This window comes from Pelobates fuscus, chromosome 7, assembly GCF_036172605.1.
Source record: "Pelobates fuscus isolate aPelFus1 chromosome 7, aPelFus1.pri, whole genome shotgun sequence".
In the NCBI taxonomy this organism is placed as follows: Eukaryota; Metazoa; Chordata; class Amphibia; order Anura; family Pelobatidae; genus Pelobates; species Pelobates fuscus.
Genome location: NC_086323.1, coordinates 203,088,902 through 203,114,456, shown reverse-complemented (window position 1 = coordinate 203,114,456; position 25,555 = coordinate 203,088,902). Strand labels below are relative to the sequence as shown.

Genomic DNA, 25,555 nt, shown 5'->3' with positions numbered 1-25,555 from the left:
TACATTTTTTGGGGGAAAAATTTATATAAGACTCTGTCTCATTTTCGGGGAACGATGGTAGTAGCCATCTGAGGAGTGGCCAGTGGAGTTTTTATTAGGCTGCTGGAATGATTATGCTCACCAGAACAAATACATTAAGCTGTATACCGTACAATAAGTTGTATTTGTTCTGATGACAATAGTGTCCCATTAACCCCTTAACGCCGTTATGGCGTTCTATGCTGTCCCCATTATAATGAGCTTTAAAGCCTTTGCGGCGGCATAGAACGCTGTAATGGTTTTCACCCCCAGCAGCTCCGATTAACTTACCTTCGCCACGATCCTCTTCTGGAGGGCTGCCTGAAAGCCCAGGCAGCACTCCCACAGCAAATGAGTCCCCCGGGGGCCATGTAATCGCTCTCAGAGAGCAATCACATGGCCCCCTATAGCTGGCTGAGGATCTGTCTGGAGTGTCAGACAGTCCCCGTGCTGGTGGGAAGTATAAAAAAAAAAGATTAAACAAGTTTTAAAATAAATTAAATGTGTATATATGTATATAAAAATATATATATTATAAATACATCATATATATGTAACGTCATACGTAGTGTATTTTAATGTTAATATAAGTATATATATATATATATATATATATATATTAGTATTAAAATACACTTAGAATGACGTTACATATATATAAGATATATATATATATATATACACACATCTACATATATTTTATATATATATATATATATATACACACACACACACACACACATATATATACATGTATAATTACAATAATAAATAAATAAAATAAATAAATAAATAAATTATATATACATATGTAATTTCATTCTAACTGTATTTTGTTATTAATATATATATATTGGTAACAAAATACACTTAGAATGACATTCTATATCTATCTATATATAAAATACAAATAACCGCATATATATATATATATATATATATATATATACACAGATAAATATATATAATTACATAAATAACTACATAAGTGTACACGTAGACTTTAAATACATATATATGTATATATATTAAAATTCTACGTGTATATCTAAGTAATATTTTAACATAATTATGTGATTTAATTAGTTAACATTTGATTGATATGCCGGACAACCCAGGCAAAAAGTGCAGAGAAATTGAATTGCAAGCCTTATATTTAACCCTGTAACTTTCCAAGACACCATAAAACCTGTACATGGGGGGTACTGTTTTACTCGGAAGACTTCGCTGAACACAAATATTAGTGTTTCAAAATGGTAACTTGTATTACAACAATGATATTTTTAGTAAAAGTTAAGTTTTTGCATTTTTCACACATGAATGGCACTTTTACTGACGATATTATTGTTGTAATACAAGTTACCATTATGAAACACTAATGATTGTGTTCAGCGAAGTCTCCTGAGTAAAACAGTACCCCCATGTACAGGTTTTATGGTGTTTTGGAAAGTTAGAGAGTCACATATAAGGCTTGAGTTTCATTTTTTTGACATTGAAATTTGCCAGATTGGTTATGTTGCCTTTTGAGACCGTATGGTAGCACAGGAATGAGAATTACCTCCATGATGGCATACCATTTGCAAAAGTAGACAACCCAAGGTATTGCAAACGGGGTATGTCCAGTCATTTTTAGTAGCCACTTAGTTACAAACACTGGCCAAATATTAGTTGTTTGCTTTTTTCACACAAAAACAAATATGAACGCTAACTTTGGCCAGTGTTTGTGACTGGCTACTACAAAAGACTGGACATACCCCACTTGCAATACCTTGGGTAGTCTACTAGGCTATCACACGATCTCAAAGGTAACATTACTAATCTGGCAAATTTCAATGTGAAAAAAATGAAAAATGGAATGTGCTATATTTGACCCTTTAACTTTCCAAAACACTGTAAAAACTGTTAATGGGGGCTACTGTTGTACTCGTGAGACTTTGCTGAATCCAAATATGTGCTTTTTTTGCAGTAAATGCTAACAGTATTATGACATTTATAGCTAAAATGTGAGGCGGAACTACAATTTTTTTTTTTATTTAAAATATCTCACATTTTTTTTTTTTTTATTCAGAATAAATTATGTTTTATATATAAATATTTGATATAAAATGAAAGCCCTGTTTCTCCTGAACAAAATGATATATATAATAAGTGTGGGTGCATATAATATGAAAGAGGTGAATTACGGTTGAACAGACATATAGCGCAAATTCCAGTTTTTATTTACATTTTGTTTTGATCAGAACGTGTACTATTGACTGCGTCCTGAAGGGGTTAAAGAAAATTAGGGCTTACTTCCGTGTTCCGAGTCAAGTATTTATAGGAGAGGATACTGCGGAGGTGTCACAGTGACAGGAAGCGAACTGTCTGGGGAAGGGTTTTCTTGCTCTCTCTATCACTCATACTATGGCGTTCGACCTCTATGCCACTGGCATACTGTTCTAATGCTGAGGAATAATTGATAGGTGGGGTAGGGACTAAAAATGAGATGCACAGTGACAGGAAGCAGTGAAACAACTGGGGAAGGGTTCTCTTGCTCTCTTACTGTCACTCAACCTATGGCATTAGATCTCTGTGCCACCGGCATACTGAACTAATACGGAGGAATAATTTATAGGTGGGGTAGGAACAGTGGCGGCTCTAGACTTTATGAGGCCTTAGGCGAAACTCAAACAAGAGGCCCCCAACTAACACTCATAATAAAAAAACATATAGGGGTTGCATCTTGTGTATAATGAGCTGTAGTTATAATGTATGACAGGTTTGCAGTGCTGGATACAGAGTGCTAGTCTCTGTATTCACTGTTGGGGTGAGTGTGGCACGGTTAAAGGAGAAAGTGTGACAGGGCGAGGGGAGGTGAGAGTGACAGGATGAGGGAGGGTTATGTGACAGGGTGAGTGTGGCATGTCTAGGCAGGATGAGTGACAGGATAGGAGAAGTTAATGTGATAGGGTAAAGAGGGGGGGGGTTTGACAGGGTTTTGGGTTATGTGTTGAACGGCTGGAGTAGGGAGTGTGACAAGGCAAAGGGAAAGTGAGCCGGGCATGATTACGTGACAGGGTGAGTGTGGCATGGTTGGGTCCACGTGAAAGGGTTAATGTGAAAAAGGATGAGTGTGACAGGGTTGGGGGTGAGTGTGACAGTATGAGAGAAGATGAGTGTGATAGGATTAGGGGGATTAATGTGATAGGGTGAGTGTAGAAAAGCGAGGGCCAGTAATTGTGGTATGGATGGAGGGGGTGAGAACAACAAGATTAGGAGAGGTTAATGTGAGCGAGGTGAAGGGGGCATGACAGCATGTGGGGGGTGACAGTGTGTGGGGTGGCTGTATGTGTGTGTGTAATTGTGACGGTGGGTAGGTGAGAGTGTGGGAGGCAGTGTTGGAAAGGGTGACAGTGTGTGCAGGGGCAGTGTGTGGGAGGGGGGACTGTATGTATTGGTGACAGTGTTGGGGGCTGACAATATGGGTTGCAAGTGTGTGAAAGCGTAACAGGCTGAGAGAGCAGTGTGGAGGAATGTGACACTTTTGGGGTCAGGGTGTGAGTGGGTGGCAGTGAGGTGGAAGATGACAGTGTGGGGGCAGTGTGTGACAGTGTGGGGGGACAGGGTGTGTTACAGATTGGAAGGGCAAGGTGTATGGGACACAGTGTAGTGAGGGCAGGGTGTGTGACAGCATGAGGGGGCAGTGTGTGTGGCCATGTAGGTGGCAGAGTGTGTGGGAGAGCAGGGTGTGTGACAGTGGGGGGCATTTTGTGTGAGAAATTGTGTGGGAGCAGAGTGTAGGGCGGACAGCGTGGGGGGCAGGGTATGTGGTGGTCACTGTGGGTGGCAGGGTATGTGTGGGAAGGTTATGTGGTGGTCAGTGTGGGGGCAGGTTATGTTGGGGTCAGGGTATGTGGTGGTCATTGTGGGGGTCAGGGTATGTGGCGGTCAATGTGGGGGACAGTGTCTGTGGTGGTCAATGTGGGGGACAGTGTCTGTGGTGGTCAATGTGATGGTTAGTGTGGGGGCAGTGTATTTGGTGGGCAGTTTATGTGGATGGCGGGGCAGTGTATGTTGGGGCAGGGCATGTTTGAGGCAGGTTATGTGGGGGGCAGGGCAGTGTATGTGGGTGGGCAGTGGGGGTGGGAGGGCAGTGTTTGGGCAGTGTGGGTGGGAGGTCAGTGTTTGGGCAGTGTATGTAGGTGGACAGTGAGGGTGGGAGGGCAGTTTTGCGGCAGTGAGGATGGGAGGGCAGTGTATGTAGGTGGACAGTGAGGGTGGGAGGGCGGTTTTGCGGCAGTGAAGGTGGGCAGTGTTGGGGCGGAGAGGGTGGGAGGGCAGTATTGGGGCAGTGAGGGTGGGTGGGCAGTGAGGGTGGGAGGGCAGTGAGGGTGGGAGGGCAGTGTTGGGGCAGTGAGGGTGGGAGGGCAATGTTGGGGCAGTGAGGGTGGGTGGGCAGTTTTGGGGCAGTGAGGGTGGGTGGGCATTTTTGGGGCAGTGAGGGTGGGTGGGCAGTGAGGGTGGGTGGGCAGTTTTGGGGCAGTGAGGGAGGGTGGGCAGTTTTGGGGCAGTGAGGGAGGGTGGGCAGTTTTGGGGCAGTGAGGGAGGGTGGGCAGTTTTGGGTCAGTGTGGGTGGGCATTGTTGGGGCAGTGAGGGTGGGTGGGCAGTTTTGGGGCAGTGAGGGTGGGTAGTTTTGGGGCAGTGAGGGTGGGCAGTTTTGGGGCAGTGAGGGTGGGTAGTTTTGGGGCAGTGAGGGTGGGTAGTTTTGGGGCAGTGAGGGTGGGTGGGCATTTTTAGGCACAGTGTGAGTGGAGGCTGTGACAAGCCTCCACACACTAAAATACATTTTTTTATTATATAATTACCTGGTGGTCCAGTGGTTGAAATTCCCTGGTGGTCCAGTGGCAGCAGTCCCTGGTGGTCCAGTGGTTGAAATTCCCTGGTGGTCCAGTGGCAGCAGTCCCTGGTGGTCCGGTGGGATGACTGATCTGTCTGCAGCTCATGCAGCTCCGCGAGAGCTGCAGACCTTGTTCTCGCGAGAGCCTGTCAGAGCGTTGCCATGGTAACCCGCGGCAACGCTCTGTAAGCCCACGAGAACCACATTATGTGATCTGCAGCTCTGCACTCGGCGGAGCTGCAGATCAGAGGCTGGCTCTCCCTGTGGGCAGGCCATGTGGAGGGGCCACCTGGCGGCATACTGGGCAAGCCGCCGGGCCCCCTCTTACTGTCGGATCCTTGGTCATTGACCGAGGACACGACAGTTCAGTCTGCCCTGAGGCGAGGCCTTAGGCGGCCGCCTAAATCGCCTAATTAGAGAGCCGCCTCTGGGTAGGAACTAAAAATGAGAAGCAGTAAACCATCTGGGAAAGGGTTCTGGACAGGTAAAACAAAGTATTCCAACTCAAAATATTATTTTATATGGGAAGAGAAAAAAAAATGAGATATTTCTAAATATTAATAAAATATTTACTGTAATTGAGTGAGCATACACCCCAATTAAATTTTTTTGAAGCGAGGGAAAAACTCACAAATGTGAAATACTCTAAATTATATATTTGTCTCTGTCCTCTCTCTCTCTCAATAGAGCTATCTTTGCCAGAAGCTTAAGGAAGCAAGGTGAAAGGTCAGTGTAGGACCCACCTGCGAGGTTATGCCTTGACGTGGCAGGCAGGCATTCCCTCCAGTGGCCATTGGAGTAACTAAATGACCTCTATTTGTTTAAATATACATAGGGATTAAGGAGAGAGCGCAGGTAACTTTTTTTTCCTTTGGTTTTTAGCTATATATTGGGGCTGATGTGTATTGTAGTCGTTGCTGCTGGCCCAGTAGTAATGGGACTAAGCGCAGGACTTCTCTTTTTGTATTTGTATTTACTTTGTATCACACAGCCTGGTTACAATGCTGCTGCCCATCCCATGTGTTCCCTATTAAGGGTTAATAAGTATAGGGGTGTATATAGAAAATACCCCTCTCTGTCTCATTAGAGATACCTTTGCCATAAGCTCAAGGAAGCAGGCTGGAGGGTCAGTGTAGGGGGGTCTGCCTTGACGTTGGCAGGCGGGCATTCCTTCCAATGGCCATTGGAGTAACTAAATAACCTCCATTTGTTTAAATATGCATAGGGATTCAGGAGAGAGAGCAGGCAGGACTTATCTTTTTGTGTGTATATATATATATATATATATATATATATATATATATTTGTTTAATCTATTTTTTGTTCAACTTTACTTCTTTAACCCCTTAAGGACCAAACTTCTGGAATAAAAGGGAATCATGACGTGTCAGACACGTCATGTGTCCTTAAGGGGTTAAAGGAACACTATAGTGCCAGGAAAAAAACCTGTTTTTCTGGCACTATAGGGTTAATAGGTCCCCCCTCCCGCTGGGCTGAAGGCACTAAGCCACTTACCTAAATCCAGCGCCGGGCTCCCTCGGCACTGGTGACCTCTCCTCCCCTGCCGACGTCAGCTCCCGAGTGGAGCCGAATGCGCATGCGCGGCCAGAGCTGCGCGTGCATTCAAACCCGCCCATAGAAAAGCATTACTCAGTGGTTTCCCATGGGGATCTGAAATGACGCTGGACTCCATGAGGACGTCCAGCGTCATTTCACTGTGATTTTCTCAATGAAAATCGCGGAAGCGGCCTCTAGTGGCTGTAAGGGAGACAGCCACTAGAAGCTGGATTAATCCTGGGATGTAAATGTGGCGGACCCTGCCACACCAAGTGTTTGTATATTTTTGCCTTGTATTTTGTGTTCCCAATGTTTATTCCCACGATTTCCCCCATTTTCTGTGTTTCCCCATGTAAACTGTGACATGTTTGTGTATTTTACCTGCTCCCCGTTCGGGAGAGCTAATACGAACGGGTTCTGTTCAGCTCCCGAATGGGGACCACCCCGACATCTCATTTGGAATGTATAGTTAGAACGTTCACACCTCGTAATGAGGTGTGAAAACCGCAGACCCCAAAGGAAACAAGCGGCGTGTGCTTCCCCTGGGTGGCCAACGGTTTGTATAACCGAACACCACCCAGGGGCAGCATTCGTATTTCGAACTGGTGAGCGCACACTGTCGCAGATCCCCGTGTCGGGAATCGTCCTACCTGCTCCCAATGGAGCTATAGTCACTATTTCCTCTCCCCCCCCCCTCCTACCTGGGAGCTATGAGGTTGATAGAGAGGGTTGCGCGCCAGCAGGGAATCTCTGGAGCTGTGAGTTGGTATCAAGGCCGCAGAGCCCCGCTGGCAGCATGGAAGTTCATGCCGACCAATGGGAGAAGGAGCGCCCATTCTCCTGGTTGGTCGGCACGAGTAAACCCTGATTGGTCGCTGCGGGGCACAGGCGACCAATCAGAGAAGGAGCGCCCATTCAAACCGTGTTTTGCCCTGTGCATCCGATAGTTTTGCTATTTGCATGGATCTCAGAAGGGATCCGGGGCTATCTAGTGATACAGGTTTTATCCATGTGACCCCTTCCCGTGGCGCCGAGCCCTCAAGTTTACCCCCCCCGCAACCCTCCTGTATGTAATGTGCGTGAAAGTATATCGCCGTGTACTGTTGGTATCTCCCAGAGTGGGAGATTGCTATCTGTAACCCAGCCCCCTCCTGCCTGGCATTGTGTTGTGTTGAATGGAGACCCCCTACATGGGTCTGTGCATAAAAGAAGCTTGTTTGCAATAAAAATGTTGTCAGTGCTTAAACCTCCGGATCGGTGTGTCGTCCGTTTACTGGAGGGAGGAAAGATTTAACCCCTGTGTCTGCTGTTCCAGCTTACAGGGGATTCAGCAACGGAAAGTCCTTGTAAGGACTATGAGAGCTAGTCACTGGGGGAGAACACATGTCCCATAAAAGACCTAATATGTTGCAACACAAGAAATGTCATATACTTACTGGAGTGCCCTTGTGGCCTCCAGTATGTAGGAATGACCACTAGATGCCCAAAAATTAGACTGGCGGAGCACAGTCGGAACATCGTCAAAGTTTACCCAAACCACTCAGTCTCAAAGCACTTTAATAAACATGATAAAAACCCCAAACATCTAAAATGTATTGGAATTCAAACATGTAAAATACCGTGGAGGGGAGGTGATTTAAAAAAACTTTTGGGTCAGAAAGAAATGTATTGGGTGTTCCAGTTAAAAACGCTTGCCCCTGAAGGTTTAAACGTTGATTTTGATCTTTTTAACGTTTTATAAATTTGCATATTCTGTTTTGTTTATAATGTGATACAAGTATAATATTGGTATTTTATTTTATTCTTACCCTATATTTACATGTGTTCTTTTAAATCTTCATATATATTTTTCTGTGACATTCACAATTTACTGTGACCTTTTTATAGCTATATTTATTATAATTTTCTATTATCATATTCTATTATCATATTTTATTTATGCTAAAAAACTCCTGGTCTAACCATATTTGCACTTGCTACTTGTCACATATATGTTTTATTCATTCATTCCCTCCTTCCACTTTCTTTCATTGCCCTCCCTAATATGGCTGATATATGTTTCATTGCCCTCCCTAATATGGCTGATATATGTTTCATTGCCCTCCCTAATATGGCTGATATATGTTTCATTGCCCTCCCTAATATGGCTGATATATGTTTCATTGCCCTCCCTAATATGGCTGATATATGTTTCATTGCCCTCCCTAATATGGCTGATATATGTTTCATTGCCCTCCCTAATATGGCTGATATATGTTTCATTGCCCTCCCTAATATGGCTGATATATGTTTCATTGCCCTCCCTAATATGGCTGATATATGTTTCATTGCCCTCCCTAATATGGCTGATATATGTTTCATTGCCCTCCCTAATATGGCTGATATATGTTTCATTGCCCTCCCTAATATGGCTGATATATGTTTCATTGCCCTCCCTAATATGGCTGATATATGTTTCATTGCCCTCCCTAATATGGCTGATATATGTTTCATTGCCCTCCCTAATATGGCTGATATATGTTTCATTGCCCTCCCTAATATGGCTGATATATGTTTCATTGCCCTCCCTAATATGGCTGATATATGTTTCATTGCCCTCCCTAATATGGCTGATATATGTTTCATTGCCCTCCCTAATATGGCTGATATATGTTTCATTGCCCTCCCTAATATGGCTGATATATGTTTCATTGCCCTCCCTAATATGGCTGATATATGTTTCATTGCCCTCCCTAATATGGCTGATATATGTTTCATTGCCCTCCCTAATATGGCTGATATATGTTTCATTGCCCTCCCTAATATGGCTGATATATGTTTCATTGCCCTCCCTAATATGGCTGATATATGTTTCATTGCCCTCCCTAATATGGCTGATATATGTTTCATTGCCCTCCCTAATATGGCTGATATATGTTTCATTGCCCTCCCTAATATGGCTGATATATGTTTCATTGCCCTCCCTAATATGGCTGATATATGTTTCATTGCCCTCCCTAATATGGCTGATATATGTTTCATTGCCCTCCCTAATATGGCTGATATATGTTTCATTGCCCTCCCTAATATGGCTGATATATGTTTCATTGCCCTCCCTAATATGGCTGATATATGTTTCATTGCCCTCCCTAATATGGCTGATATATGTTTCATTGCCCTCCCTAATATGGCTGATATATGTTTCATTGCCCTCCCTAATATGGCTGATATATGTTTCATTGATGAAAAAAGAAAAGAGCCAGTGGCCAAAGACAACCAGCCTGTAAGTGTGTCCGGGGAATTCTAAAAGGGGGTAACCCTTACATATGTTTGAAGAGGAAAAAAAACAAAAAGGAGGATGTAAAGAGAGATGAGGAGACTCATCATCCCTACACTAGATAAACCAAGGGAGGAAACCCCATCCTAAATGTAATGCTAAAACTTAACCTTTATTAATAATAAAATAAAACAATGTAAACACAGTTGAAAAATAAAATGTAAATGAAAAATGGAAATAAGGCACTCCACCCACATGGAGAAAGATTTGTATGTCTAATCAGGAATTTCTTTGCAAAAGCCTGTAAGTGTGTCTGGGGAATCCTAAAAGGGGGTAACCCTTACATACTGATTAGACATACAAATCTTTCTCCATGTGGGTGGTCTCCTCTAGTTATGCTATTATGGGGTCTTTTTGGTTATAGTATCCAGTTTTATTATCCCATATTATAGTGTACTTTGTTACAAGTGCAACTTAGTTGCCTGTTTGCAATAGATATTTTGTTACCTCTTGCCTTTATGCATACCAGGATTCCACCTTCTTTTATAGGAGTGTTTTCAGTGACTTAGAGGATAACCCTTTCTTTTCTCTTCTTTCCCTTTCTTCTCCTCCATACCACCTTCCCCATCTAGTTACTAGCTTTGACGTTTGATCTCTGTTTATAGGTGGTTTTGAAGGACAATATTATTTATTATTTTTACTGTCCACATCCACAGTCATTGTGGTGGCACTCCTTATTTCAATTTTTCATTTACATTTTATTTTTCAACTGTGTTTACATTGTTTTATTTTATTAATAATAAAGGTTAAGTTTTAGCATTACATTTAGGATGGGGTTTCCTCCCTTGGTTTATCTAGTGTAGGGATGAGGAGTCTCCTCATCTCTCTTTACATCCTCCTTTTTGTTTTTTTTTATGTTTCATTGCCCTCCCTAATATGGCTGATATATGTTTCATTGCCCTCCCTAATATGGCTGATATATGTGTCATTGCCCTCCCTAATATGGCTGATATATGTTTCATTGCCCTCCCTAATATGGCTGATATATGTTTCATTGCCCTCCCTAATATGGCTGATATATGTTTCATTGCCCTCCCTAATATGGCTGATATATGTTTCATTGCCCTCCCTAATATGGCTGATATATGTTTCATTGCCCTCCCTAATATGGCTGAAACAAGTTCTACAATAAAGTCAACACACGCACAAAAAAAAAAAAAAAAATAGGTCACATGACCATGACCTCATTTTGGCGCCACAATCAAGTAATCTGAGGCCTATATAAAGCCAGTGTTGTCAGGTACATGTTTTTATCCACTTGAGAAAGCCCTAAGGGGAGAAATTTTAATTGCTGTATTTTTTATAAAGGTATATTGGCCACTTTCAACTTGTGAGTCAGCCATTTTACTCTTTTATTTATTTTTACCTGGCACCAGGGTTTTTATTGTTCCAGTGAGAATTTTACTCCAAATAATCCTTGGTGGGGATTATACCACTCGAGCTTTATCCATTGAGCAGTCTGCCTGCTCAATAAAATGTGAGTAACCACTTGGTATTTTATGACTTCACCTCTGGCTTTTATACAATAAGCACTATTATGGTTTATATTTCATATGGTCCTTATACCAACAAGATATTAATCTACTACAAACTTCACGTATCCCATAAGTGGGGATTGTACCACTGTATGCCATCCACACTAGAGCTAGTCTTATAGCTCTGGAAAACGTGAGTAGGACCATATAGACCTCTTACAATATAGTACTTTGTACCTGTTGGGATATACTGCACCATTATTTGCTGTCTTTTTATTTTTTCATACGGATCTCATGAATATCCCATGCCCATACCTTACTGCGGAATACTTCCCCTGACAAGATTGGGATTGGCTTCTTAGACAAGGTTTATTTGGACTTTTTTGCTGTATTTTCAGGCTTAGACTCTTTTGGACTTACTTTTCGGACTCTTGATTATTATCCATTTTCTATATTTCAAACTCTTTTTGTTTTTTTCTCTTGTATGTATTTTCTCTTATATACTGTAGTGTCTTGTATATGTGCTTGTATAGTTTATATTCAGGTTTTTTGTTGTTGATTTTTTTTCACCTGTGGCGCCTCCTCCCCCTTCACCTTTCTTAGTTTTGTCTACTCTATAGGGCCTGTGAGGGAGGCCTATTTTTCAGGTGTGCTGCCTTATCTTTATCTCTGTAAGATCTAGTATATTAGCGCTGATCCTTTATACATATTTTTTACTGGGGGAGAACTGGGTAGCTGTGCTTGCTATATGGTTCCTGAACGGCTGAAGGAAGGGAGCAAGTGGAGGTAACCAGTCTGGTCACCGAGTGTCCCGCTACAGTAAACATACTTTCTCTGAAACTGCTGTGTTTTAGCTGCAGGGTTAAAACTAGGGGACCTGGCACTCACAGCATTTCATTGAGCAGACGTGGCCTTACAGTGGTCCTTTAATATAATGTTTAAGCAACGACGATCATACAGTGATTACACAAGCACATCAGGAGAAAAAGCATAAAACATACAAAGGGCAATTAGAGCATGCATAGGTACACAGAATATAAAGGAAATAGAATGGCAGCTCATTTGAGCAGGGTCCACATCAACCAATTGTTTCTGTACCATTTTGTAATTATTTCATTTATCGTTAAATGTCCCCTTTATAATATTGTAAAGTGCTGTGGAATAAGTGGAAGCTATATAACTACCAATAACAACAATAATAGATTTTTATTTTCTTACTACAAACACTATAACCCCGTATATCAAACTTCCAATAATTAACGGACCACAAAAGGCATCTCAGTGAAGTGATCTGGGTACAGTGGCCCCTTTAGTTTGAACTCTGCAATGTAAAACGCTGCTGTTACTCTGCAATGTAAAACGCTGCTGTTACTCTGCAATGTAAAACGCAATGGTAAACGCTGCTGTTTTGGAGACAGCCACTAGCGGTGCTTACACTTTGAGAAGAAAGTCAGCTCGGTTTTTAAACAAATACTTCTCCTAGAGAGGATTTGATTGGCACAGCGCGGTGATTTGCAACACAAGTGCCCTAGCACCCCAATGTTTCCCTATGGGGACGCAGCGGACTGACTGAGGTCATCAATCTTGATGATCTCAGCTAGGAAGGCGGAACGGCCAGGGCGAGACCAGCGGGGCAAGGGAAGACAGGTAAGCAATACTAACTTTTTGAACCCTCACTGAATGGTGGTGGGGGGCTACATAGGTAGGAGTTTGTATGCACAATACTATAGTGTTCCTTTAACTCAAAAGTAAGGCTAAATCAAAATACAAATACATCCAACAATATGTTTTCTGTTAGATGTATATTAAAGACGTGTCATATGACATTTCAATCCAGTCCAGTCCTGGCAAAGCCAGGGCACACATTGCATTGGGGAAGAGATAAAAAAAAAAGAAAATACATTTTCCGTTTCTTCTCCTCTCTCTACGCTGACTGTCAGGTGCAAAGGGAGGAGCTAATAATGGTGATTGACACGGAGCTAAGACGGAGGCGCTCAGTTCCAGGAAACGGTACATGCGGCAGTACCGCAGTGTGAATTTCTACATTTAGTTTTGTTTTTCAGACCTTACATACATATTTTAAATGCAGGGGATAAGTAAATATAATATAAAAAATATATAAATATATATATATATATCTTTTTTAATTACGAACGATGTGAAGCTACATCTGTATTGATGAGACATGATATATGAAATGATCACAGCAGAAGACAAGCACAGGTAATTAGATTGCTTAAGATGTGGCTTTTGGGTTTACAGAAGCACTTACCTGACTACACGAATGTTTGTGTTGCCATCTTGCAAAACCAAGCCAGATATATTTGGCTAAGAGAAGAAAAAAATAAACAAAATAAAAATCAATGTATAAAAAACAAACAGTTTCATATGACACAAGAAACCACTATTTGCATAACCTCTAAGACAACTTTGTAGGCAACTTAGACCTCAGATGTCAGGGATTACACCTGCCTTGATGCTTTGCCAGTATTCTAGCTGTAAGAGCATTCGCAGAGATGTAGTTAAAAAAACATCGGGAATGTCGATGATTGCTGGTCACTACTGCAATAAGACATCTTCCACCAATCTGGTGCAACGTTATTATTTCTTTAGGAATATCAGAAAAGCATCAGTTAAGGACCTCGTCATGAACCCTGACAAGCTTGCTTTCTGACATAATGGGATGGATAACTGCTAGCTATAATCCACAAAGAATGACAACGAAAAGCTATTTCAAACAAGATGAACCATTTGGAACTTATTTCACAGACACTACTGATGGAACCTCCCATTGTGCTTTGCCATTGTGTGACATTCCCATGACTGCAGAGAAAGTATAGCCAAGCTCTTAAACCAATATCAGGGTCAATGTTTCATGCTGTATTAATCGCATCTTCCTGCATCAGATAAAACCTCCATGCCAGCCTTTCCCTGCGTCCAACAAGATGTCGGAATAGCTATAATCAGTTGATTGGTTGTTCGAAACCTTCCCATTACGGATTTAGTCTTTTTGCAGCCGCAGGAACTGGGGACAGGTGAATAAGATCCAACACTTGGCCATGCCACCTCGGTAGACGAATGTAAATAGCTAGACAGCTTGTAGCATAGAGCTCAAAGACTATAAACACACTGAACGCTGCCTACCCAACAAGCTTGTTTGTATAAGCTCTACCTTGTTCTATCTGCCAGTCAACTTTAAACTCGGATACGTTGAGTAAAGAAGGCCGATCAAGCTAAAAGAACTTCATCGCCAGTCTAGCACTTAGCTGCCTCTGCAAACTCACCATCATCTGCAAACAACAGTTCATCACGATCAAGAGCTTTCAATGGCTGTAAAAAATTAGGTTGAATGCTCAACCTCAAGAGCTGATTAACCCCCTAAGGACCAAACTTCTGGAATAAAAGGGAATCATGACATGTCACACATGTCATGTGTCCTTAAGGGGTTAAATCAGTTTCAAGAGGGGTGAACATTTTAAAGGGACACTATAGTCACCAGTACAACTACAGCTTAAAGTGGCACTGTCATATCGAACTAATCTTTTCCCCAATCACTTCCTCTACTCTTACTCTCTCAGGATCTGTTCTTCTTTTCTTCCTGTTTGATCTAGTTTTCTTTAAAACATAAGACAAAGTAGGGACTATTTTGTGTTATGTGTTTATCCTACGCTTACCCAGCTTTGACCCAGGAGAGGAGCTAAGTCCGCTCCGTTTCCCGTGGTCAATTTTCCACAATACTCACCTCTCCTCCAGCTGCTTCATTCGGCATTCAAACGCCAGCGAGCCTACCGAGTTTCGTCCTAACAGAATGAGAAAGTTTGTCCATTTGTGTTAGGACACAATTCGGAACTTTTTGTTCGGATCAGAATTTCATTCGCATGAATGAAATTCCGATCCTATTCATGCCGCGGCTGCATCTTGCAGCCGCTTAGTAAATAGCTCCCTAATTCTAATTACTAATACTAAGTAAAGATTAATTGGAGAGGTCCTGACTCCCATGACTACCAGCCATCACCTGTACTGTTCAGAAGACCACCTTTTAATCCTTAACAGCAACACCACTTAGCTGTCTCGGGACGCCGAGAGATTAACATAAGGTCTGGACTACATATGGCTTAAAGGACCACTCTAGGCACCCAGACCACTTCAGCTTAATGAAGTGGTCTGGGTGCCAGGTCCAGCTAGGGTTAACCCATTGTTTTATAAACATAGCAGTTTCAGAGAAACTGCTATGTTTATAAATGGGTTAATCCAGCCCTCAAAGCCTCTAGTGGCTGTCTCATTGACAGCCGCTAGAGGCGCTTGCATGATTCTCACTGTGAAAATCACAGTGAGAGCACGCAAGCGTCCATAGGAAAGCATTGATAATGCTTTCCTATGAGACAGGCTGAATGCGCGCGCAGCTCTTGCCGCGCGTGCGCATTCAGCCGAATGGGAGGAAAGGAGGAGGATCGGAGGAGAAGAGCTCCCCACCCGGCGCTGGAGAAAGGTAAGTGTTTAACCCCTTCCTCTCCCCAGAGCCCGGCAGGAGGGGGACCCTGAGGGTGGGGGCACCCTCAGGGCACTATAGTGCCAGGGAAACGAGTATGTTTTCCTGGCACTATAGTGGTCCTTTAACCCCTTAAGGACCAAACTTCTGGAATAAAAGGGAATCATGACATGTCACACATGTCATGTGTCCTTAAGGGGTTAATTGGATTAGTAATTTATATTATATATGATTAACTGTTTTTACTATATTTTTTTTATGTTGATAAAGAATATCTAAATAAAATGAAAATGTTTTAAACCAGCAAATTGAATGTTTTGAATAAGGAGAACATGTGCTAAGACATGTTTTTATCTGTTTCTTACATATGTGTGGATCTGCATGATTATTATTATTATTATTATTATTTTGGAGTGAACAACTTAGGAGATCTAGGTGGGAAACCAAAACTGGACTTTTATTAATTTCTGTGTATTTTATTTGTATATATGCTATAGTTATCCAGTTATAGCTACATATAACTGTTTAGAAGAGAAGGATTTAAGTGTTATTATGTACTGTACTGTATAGGTTGTTAGGTCTCCTATTTTCTATACCCTATTCTCATCTATATCCACTTTAGCAATCGGCGCTCCACTATCTGTCTTTTTAACTAAGTAAAGATTACTTATTATAAGTAATTAATCTGCCCCTACTCGGCATACCACGAGTAGGGACGTATCTACTAAACCACTGGCTGCTCACTTTTGTAAGGAAGACCCCCACTCTAATAAAGGGACCTTTAGTGTGGAACCTAGGAAAATAATTAACTTGGGGGACAGTGTCCCCCACAAGCCCCAACACGTGCACCAAGAGTGGGGGTCACTAAACTAAACCTAGTGTCCTCCCTCGGCCCCTACCCATGAGTTACTACTGCTTCCTGAACGGCCTCCCACCAGTGAGCAGCAGTTGGGGGACCAAAGATACAATCGGGGGTAGACACCTACTGCCGCCCCCCCTTCCCCGGCTCCACCCATGAGTGCCGGGTGGGGGCCCTAAATGACAATGGAGGGGAATCTACTCCCTCCCCCTCCTCTTGCCCCCACCCATAAGCAGCAGGTGGCAGCCCTAAGACACAATGGGGGGGGACCTACTACCTCCCTTCCTTGCCGCCACCCATGAGCGGCAGGTGGTGGCACTTAAGTTACAATGGGGGGGGGGAACCTATTGTCAGCCCCCACTCATGAGCAGCGTGTGGGGACCCTTCAGTTACAATAGGGGGTATCTATTCTTCCCCAGCCCCTTGGGCAACGGGTAGGGGATAAATGTAAAAATAACCAGGCCCCTAGTCCCCCCCCCCTAGGTCCCCAAGCCCTTAGTCACCCCTTCAAATAAAATAAAAGCCTACCTACCCCCCCATACCCTACAAATAGTGAGGGGGAACCAATAAACCTAAATACCTGTATTTCGAAAAATAAAAATAAAAAAATCATACTTACCATTAGAAGTCTTCTTTCTTATAAAACCTTTTTTTCAGCCCCCAAAAAAGGCCAAATTAAAATCCATAATTCCCGTTGAACGTATAAAATAAAAAAACAGAGCACAGAAAAAAAATTCAATAAATAAATATGCAAGGAAAAAAAAATCCAGACGCTAACAAAAAGAATTAATCTACACCCATCGAGGGCACCGCGCAGACTGAGCTACGCAGGGCGGGGAAAGTCTTATAAAGCCTTCCTACGCCCTGCAATTTGACTCCGAGCACAATGATTGGCTGGTTTAACATGAAGAGGGGCAAGTCACTTAAATGGTAGGTTTAACAATATAGGGTCAGGGATACATGTTTGTGTTCCTGACCCTAAAGTGTTCCATTAATTTAGGAGCAGTGGAAAGATTTAGCAAGGTGTCGAAGACCAGTTTGCACCTATCTTTCTGGCGCAATTGATTAAATCTGTTGTTTCTTTTGCACCATAACATGCTTTTTTTGAATGTGCGCCATTTTATTTAAGATATAATGGATTTTTCAATCATTTTATCACTTCCCCCCCCTGTGAGAAAAATTGTGGAATTTTAAAAGAGAAAAGTTAATGCTTTTCAGACCATTTTAAAAACAATTTAATAAATACAAACAGATTAAAAAGGGGATATTTTTCAAAACACTAATAAATAATTTATTATATGTAGCGGAAGGGCCCAAGTGGGGCAGAAACACAGGTAAGATCTACCTGAATGTACAGTGCTAACTAAAAGTTTATTGGAGGAAGACTAAAAGAACATTATACTTAAAACAACTAACTAATGCAAGGAACAAGATTTGTTTATGTATTTATTAATTCAAAAGAGAATAATATTTGTTTATAGTAATCACTACTGAGTTGAACTATTCCATGCCAAATGATGAGCAGAGTATGCTTTTTGGGAGGTGAGGTAGAAAAAACTAAACTTGGCGGATAGTTACCTCAATGGGTTCTCTCTCTTCCTGACCATCAGGTTTTACTTGTGAACCAGTATAATCAGCAGGATTACAAATGCTGGGTACAGATATTCTGTTGCCTACTGCTGTGTTTTGATCTGTAAGAGAGAAAAAAATTTGATCAATAGAACTGCTTTTTTTACACCAGCCATAACAGCTGATATTTGGGGGGCAAGGGGAAGTCTGGATTTCCTGAGATATATCATTAAGAACAAAGAAAAGAAAGTGTATGTAATTTCAAACTATCTAAAGAAACAGTTTTGGAGAATCTCGTTTTTTTTCAAGAAACACTAAGAAGGAGTGAAGAGGGAGACACACAAAGACTGGAGGGAAGGGGGGGAGTTACCCACAAAGAGAATAGGTCAGTGGGGAGAAAGAGACTCACAAAGGGACGGTGGAGAAGAAAGAGACCCACAAAGGGACGGTGGAGAAGAAAGAGACCCACAAAGGGACGTCGGGGGAGAAAGAGACCCACAAAGGGATGTGAGTGCGGGGGGAGAGACATTTCAGAGCCATGCATTAAACATTTTACACTTACAATGACTATATTTTTCTTGTAAAATTGCTTGGCATAATGCACTACAGTGCCTCCACTAAGCCTTTGTACAAATATATATTTTTTTTCTTTTAAAAGTACCCATGATATAAGAGTTGGTACAACAGGAAAACAGGAGGTAAAAGGGAGATATGTACACAGTTTTATCAGCAAAAATGTCCTCGATCTTGATAGCAGTTAACAGAAAAAAGAATAATTCTAAATTTTCAGTTTCAGATAAAAATGTCAAAACAGATAATTTAGTACAAAAAAATAATGTAAGAAGTCTCACAGGGTTTGGGAAGGATAAAGGCACAAAGGGACTGGTGGGGGGGTGGAGGGGGAGAGACACAAAAGGATGAAGGGGGAAAGATACCAACAACAAGAACTGAGGGGGGATAGAGATGCACAAATGGACTGGAAGGAGAAAGATACCCACAAAGGGCCTGGAGAGGGAGAAAAAGACCCACAAAGGTACTGGAAGGGAGAGAAAAAGACGCGCAATGGTACTGGAAGGGAGGGAAAAAGACCCGTAAAAGAACTGTGGGGGAGAAAAAAAAACATGCAAAGGGACTGGGTGAAGAAAGAGACACCAGAGGGGCTGAGAAAGAAAGAGACAAACAAAGGGGCTTGGGGGAGAACGAGACACACAAAGGGGCAGGCGGGAAAACGAAACACAAATGGGCTGGGGGAGATCGAGACACGCAAAAAGGCTTGGGAGAACAAAACGGCTGGGGGAAAACAAGGCACACAAAAGGGCTGGGAGAGAACAAGAAACACATAAGGGCTGGGGAAAGAACGAGACACACAGAGGGGCTGGGGGAGAACACTACACACAAAGGGGCTGGGGGAGAACAAGACACACAAAGTGGCTGGGGGAGAAAAAGACACACATAGGGGCTGGGGGAGAAAAAGACACACAAAGGGGCTGGGGGAGAAAAAGACACACAAAGGGGCTGGGGGAGAAAAAGACACACAAAGGGGCGGGGGGAGAACAAGACACACAAAGGGGCTGGGGGAGAACAAGACACACAAAGGGGCTGGGGGAGACCAAGACACACAAAGGGGCTGGGGGAGAACAAGACACACAGAGGGGCTGGGGGAGAACAAGACACACAAAGGGGCTGAAGGAGAACAAGACACACACAGGGGCTGGGGGAGAATAAGACACACAAAGGGACTGGGGGAGAACAAGACACACAAAGGAAAACAATAGTTGTCTTTGTATGCTTTTGACATAATGGCACAGTAACATTTAAACATTGCCATACTTTTCAAACAAGTAATTCTATGCAATCACTATAGCATTTCTCATTAACCCCTTAAGGACCAAACTTCTGGAATAAAAGGGAATCATGACATGTCACACGTCATGTGTCCTTAAGGGGTTAAGTGTTGTGCAGTCTTACAGCCAATAGCACATATGGCGTTTGCATCAGATTAGGTACCATACCTCGTAGTTACATTATGTAAAGCTGTTTTTACCTTGATTGCCTTAACATATTTTGAGATGAGCATTGGCCTTATGGGCATCAGTTTGATATCTTTGGATGGTATACTTCCACTTGTACTTTTCCTGTCAGTCTGCTTTTGGGTTGTAGGGTGTAGGTTACAGAAGGAAAAAGGGTAAGGGGGTAACCTTGGTGTAACCATTAACTATGTCGCCCTTGTCATCTAATGCCTTAATTAGTAGTAGATTGTGTCTCTGGCTCCTGAGCCATATATGCATGGCATGTAGACTGGTTTGTGTGGAGTTTGGCGACTGCATTTAGTGCCCTAGTGACACAACTATATACAACGTGGGTGTTCTCTCTTCCCTTCCCTCTCCAGGGGACGTTAGTTTATGTGTTTTTGAAGGCTTGTGAGTGCCTCCTCCCCTACTGGGTTCTGCACGTATTTTGTGAGATCTCATCTTCCTCCTGCTCTACCCTCATCTCCCCAATAATGAATGATTCCCACCATTCTTTGGATGTAGTTCTAAATTGCGTTGTTTTGAGTTCTGTGTGTAAACTCGTCTTATAGTCAAGGTTCATGGTGACTTGTTCAACTAATGTCCCCCTCGCAGTGGCTGTCTCCTGTTTCTAGGCCCTCGCTATTAGCAGGTTAGCTGCAATCAAAATGTGGAATAATAAGAATGCCTGTGGTTTGTAAATTGCTTGAGTGACATGAATAGGAGACCGCACTCGCGCTGGAGATTTAGTGTGAGGCGTAAGGCCTTTGAGATTGTCGTTTCTACCTCCTCCCAGTACATTGCAATGAGTGGGCATGTCCACCAGATGTGATACATCGTTCCACCTGTATTCCATGAATGGATGTGTTTTCTCTGATTTTGATCACCAGGGGTTCTAACGCCAGCACATACAGGAGGGGGGAGATGGGGCACCCCTGTCTTGTGCCATTTGTAAGCCGGAAGGGGTCCGACAGGAACCCAGAGTTTAGCACCTGTGCCGACGGTGAGCTATACAGAGCCTCTATTACTGCCACCACCTCGTCTGGGATCCCAAACCTCGACAGTACCGATTTGAGGAACCTCCAGTGTAAACGGTCAAAGGCTTTTTCCACATCGAGGGAGACTAAAATTCCCCCCTCTGCCCGTGTGTGAAGCTTGTGTATGAGATTTATGACCTTCCTGGTATTATCTGATCCCTGCCTCCCTCAGACAAGTCCTACTTGTTCGTGCACGCATAGAGCTTGGCAAGCAGTTTCGCATCTGTGTTGAAGAGCGATATAGGATGGAAATTTTGTGGGCACGTTGCGGGTTGTTTGGTTTTGAGAATGTGGGCTAGTAGTATCTCTTTGGGCAGGGTTTGGTGGTGATCGTATCATTGAAAGTTTTAGCCAGGTTGGGTGCAAGGGTCTCCTTGAATTTTTTATAAAACGTGTTGCTTAGGTTGTCCGGGCCCGGGGATTTCCCCATCGGCAGATTTTCCCCAGTTCTCTGACCTCTATTGGTTTGATCAGTGTGTCCCGCTGTATTTGTGTTAGTTTGGGTAGAACTCTATATGCCCCTGTCTGTGGGCTGCTTAGTGGTGTTGTCTCCTCCTAAGTTGTAGAGGCCCGAGTAATACCTAGCAAAGACGTCACTTATGATTTTTGGGGTAGAGGCCTTTATTCCCCGGCTGTCTATTATGTGGGATATTTTTTGGGTTGCTTGTTTAGTTTTGAGGCAGCGCGCTAGGAGTTTGCTTGCTTCATTGCCTTGTAGATAATGGGACAGTTATAGTTTCGTCATGTGCCTATTGACCTGGTCTATGGCTTGCTGATGTATGAGTCTTGTTATATAGAGTATGCGGTGTTTCGCCGTGGTGGTCAGCGTGAGTTGGTTCTGTGTAGTTAAGTCATATAACTCTTTTTGACACTCCTTGAGTCTCGTTTGTGTGATCCTTTTAGGATGCTGCTCTCCTCATCAATAAACCCTGCATCACTGGCTTATGGGCTTGCCATACCGTAGTTGCTGATACCTCCCCTGTGTCGTTGTGTGTGAAATAGGAGCTTAATTTCCTTGTAAGTTATTTTAGAAAACACCCTCATTGTATAGCAGGGAGTCTTTAAGTTTCCATAGGCAGCGGTGCTTAAAATCATCCCTCCCTCTGTCACTAGTCACCCCCTCCCTCTCTCTGTCACTAGTCACCCCCTCCCTCTCTCTCTGTCACTAGTCACCCCCTCCCTCTCTCTGTCACTAGTCACCCCCTCCCTCTCTCTGTCACTAGTCACCCCCTCCCTCACTCTGTCACTAGTCACCCCCTCCCTCACTCTGTCACTAGTCACCCCCTCCCTCACTCTGTCACTAGTCACCCCCTCCCTCCCTCACTCTAGTGACAGAGGGAGGGAGGGGGTGACTAGTGACAGAGGGATGGAGGGGGCGACTAGTGACAGAGGGATTGGAGGGGGCGACTAGTGACAGAGGGATGGAGGGGGCGACTAGTGACAGAGGGATGGAGGGGGCGACTAGTGACAGAGGGGGCGACTAGTGACAGAGGGATGGAGGGGGCGACTAGTGACAGAGGGATGGAGGGGGTGACTAGTGACAGAGGGATGGAGGGGGTGACTAGTGACAGAGGGATGGAGGGGGCGACTAGTGACAGAGGGATGGAGGGGGCGACTAGTGACAGAGGGATGGAGGGGGCGACTAGTGACAGAGGGATGGAGGCGACTAGTGACAGAGTAAGGGAGGGGGCGACTAGTGACAGAGTAAGGGAGGGGGTGACTAGTGACAGGCCGGCTCCCGCGGCATCAGTAGACAGCCCGCGAGAGCTCTCTGCAGCCCCCAACAGGACCGCTGGGCTTGTAATGAGCCTGGCGGTCCTGGTCTGTATTATGGCAATGTAAGTTGCCATAATACAGACATTAACTCTAGTATAAGTCGAATTGGGTTTTTTCAGCACAAAAAATGTGCTGAAAAACTCGACTTATACTCGAGTATATACAGTACATGGACTTGAGTCAGACAGTGTTTAAAAACAGACCGTCTCTAGAGAGAGACTAACAGTTGGCAATGAAAGGATAATAATAATAATATTTTTTTTTTTTTTTTAAATATATAGTTTTGAGGTTACAGTTGTCCATTGAATGGATTTTTGTCCCTCCAAATAGTGACCCATAACTACTACTGATCATATGTGGCCAGATTTGTCGATCGTTCACTATGCCTCTAGGGATTAATTTAAGTGATACTTAGTTTCTTAACATCCATTTCAGTTTTTCATTGTAAAGAAGAAGTCATGTAAAACAAAATAGCAGCCACCACTCTTTCACAAACTAAGAACATGAAGAAATTGACAACATAACTATACTTACATTTGGCAATGCCATACCTTCTCTACAACTGTAGGAGCTTTTCTTACTTGAAACTCAGTCACTTTATATCTTCATGCACAGGTTTAAAAGCCAGACCCCTATGGACCCCTATGGACATTGACCTGACGTGTCTGACGTCAGAGGGATCTACTCACGCATGCTCAAAATACATTTACACAAGCACCTACTGGCAGAGATGGTGACTGTCCATGACCTGCTCTCAGCCCACCAGTGGCTCTTATTCCGAGACTTCCTGATCCAAACCTCGGACTGCAAGGGACGTTTGTGGGAAGAGCTAACGGGAGCTGGATTCAAAGGCTTTAATAAACGGTTTACCGGCCAGCGAGATTTTTGAAAAAAGTAATTTTTTGAGGTATCTGACCTGCTCATATGGTCCCTTTATTACAACTCTAGTGTGCACAAGAACAACCATGCAGTTGGAGCGGAATATAGAACGCATGTAGACATGGTCTAGAGGTGGAGTGGTTTGTCACACATGGTCAATGTGACTGACAGAGGTGTTTCTTGGTGCCTAATGTGATGGTGTCGGCATTACAGACACCTTGGCCCCAGAAATATTCACAGACTCCATGTTTAACCCCTTAAGGACCAAACTTCTGGAATAAAAGGGAATCATGACGTGTCACACACGTCATGTGTCCTTAAGGGGTTAAAGTAAAGAGAGTGTAGCAAACGGAGTTCACAAATGACAGGTAAACACAGAATGGCTTTGAAGAAAGGCGTTTTTATTTTTTTGCTTTTTCTTTCTTACTTCACTGCTTTACCCCAGTAAATGTTTCAATAGGGTTTACAGGGAAAAGTGTGTGAGAAACCATAATTAAAACGGATAGCTCCACTTTAACAACTCTTATCGCAGTACAGACTTAAAAGGACACTATAGTCACCAGAACAACTACAGCTTTATGTATAGTGGCTTAACGTATAGTGGTGGTATAGTCTGCAGTCTGTCCCTTCAAGCTTTTAAATGTAAACACTGCATTTTCAGAGTAAAAGGAAGTGGTTCCTGCCAACTGAGGAGATGCTAATTGGCGAAGCGTGGCGTTTTGCTGCACTTGCGCAATAGCCTCCCAATGCTTTACTACGGAAAAGCATTGGACTGGCTGATCTGATGATCTATGACAAGGAGGCAAAGCGGGGCCAGCTGTGACGAGACTGGTTAATCGCCGGAAGAAGGGCGAGTAAAATCCCGTATTTAAATGCAGGCAAGGGGAGCTGGACACTTAAACTGTGTTTTTAAAACTATCGTGTCCGGAATACACGTTTGCACTCCTAACACTATAGTGTCCCTTTAAGCGCACACATAACAAAGCACAGTAAAAGAAAATGAAAGCACACATATAAAGGATGAGTCATGACATTTAAAGATGGATTTTCTCAATCGTACCAGTGACGGAAGCTGCAGACAGTGGGAATATAATATCTAGAGGTTCTACAAGATATAGATATAGGATTACCTTGGCTGCGGCTAACAGATGGAGACAGAGGAGAGGAAGCGTTTGCAGGAAAGGAAGAGGACGCTGTGGATCTGGCCGCAGTTAGCCGCGAATCACCACTCATCTGATAAACAAAGTAACAACCAATGAGAAGTCACATATCCATCTACCACTATAACCACAGACAAGACAATCAATTATATATTATATCTAACACACAAGATCCAACGCACTCACTCATCCACTAAACCACAACTTCAAACCTTACAGATTGCATTAGTTTTTTAAAAACACCTACTCTAGGTAAAAATAATGGGGGTTTAGTTACATTATATGATCATATATTGCATAAGCCTGCCACACCGTCAATGTACCCCATCTTTGGCAGGTCCTACTCTCACAGCCTAATGTCTGCTCTTATGAGATTAACCCACTTACTTGGGGGGGAAATTCCATCTGGGCCTGTCTGCAGTACAAGGTTTAATAGGGCCCTGGAATGAGGCATCTGTGACAGGGAGGGGTCCAAAACAAAGCCTGGGCTCCCAAATATATTTATATAAGAAAGTAGCAGCCACCGGGTTTATA

General features: G+C 43.2%; 1 protein-coding gene across 1 annotated transcript in view; it reads right to left on the bottom strand.

The window, feature by feature from the left end:
• NISCH (nischarin) overlaps positions 1–25,555 on the bottom strand; it is a 116,493-nt gene that overhangs the window by 27,638 nt on the left and 63,300 nt on the right. The window contains exons 13-15 of the mRNA XM_063427069.1: positions 24,992–25,094; positions 18,170–18,282; positions 13,516–13,571 (exon numbers count right to left, since the gene is read on the bottom strand). Of these exons, the coding sequence (XP_063283139.1) occupies positions 13,516–13,571; positions 18,170–18,282; positions 24,992–25,094 (272 nt within the window). The remainder of the gene's footprint in view (positions 1–13,515; positions 13,572–18,169; positions 18,283–24,991; positions 25,095–25,555) is intronic.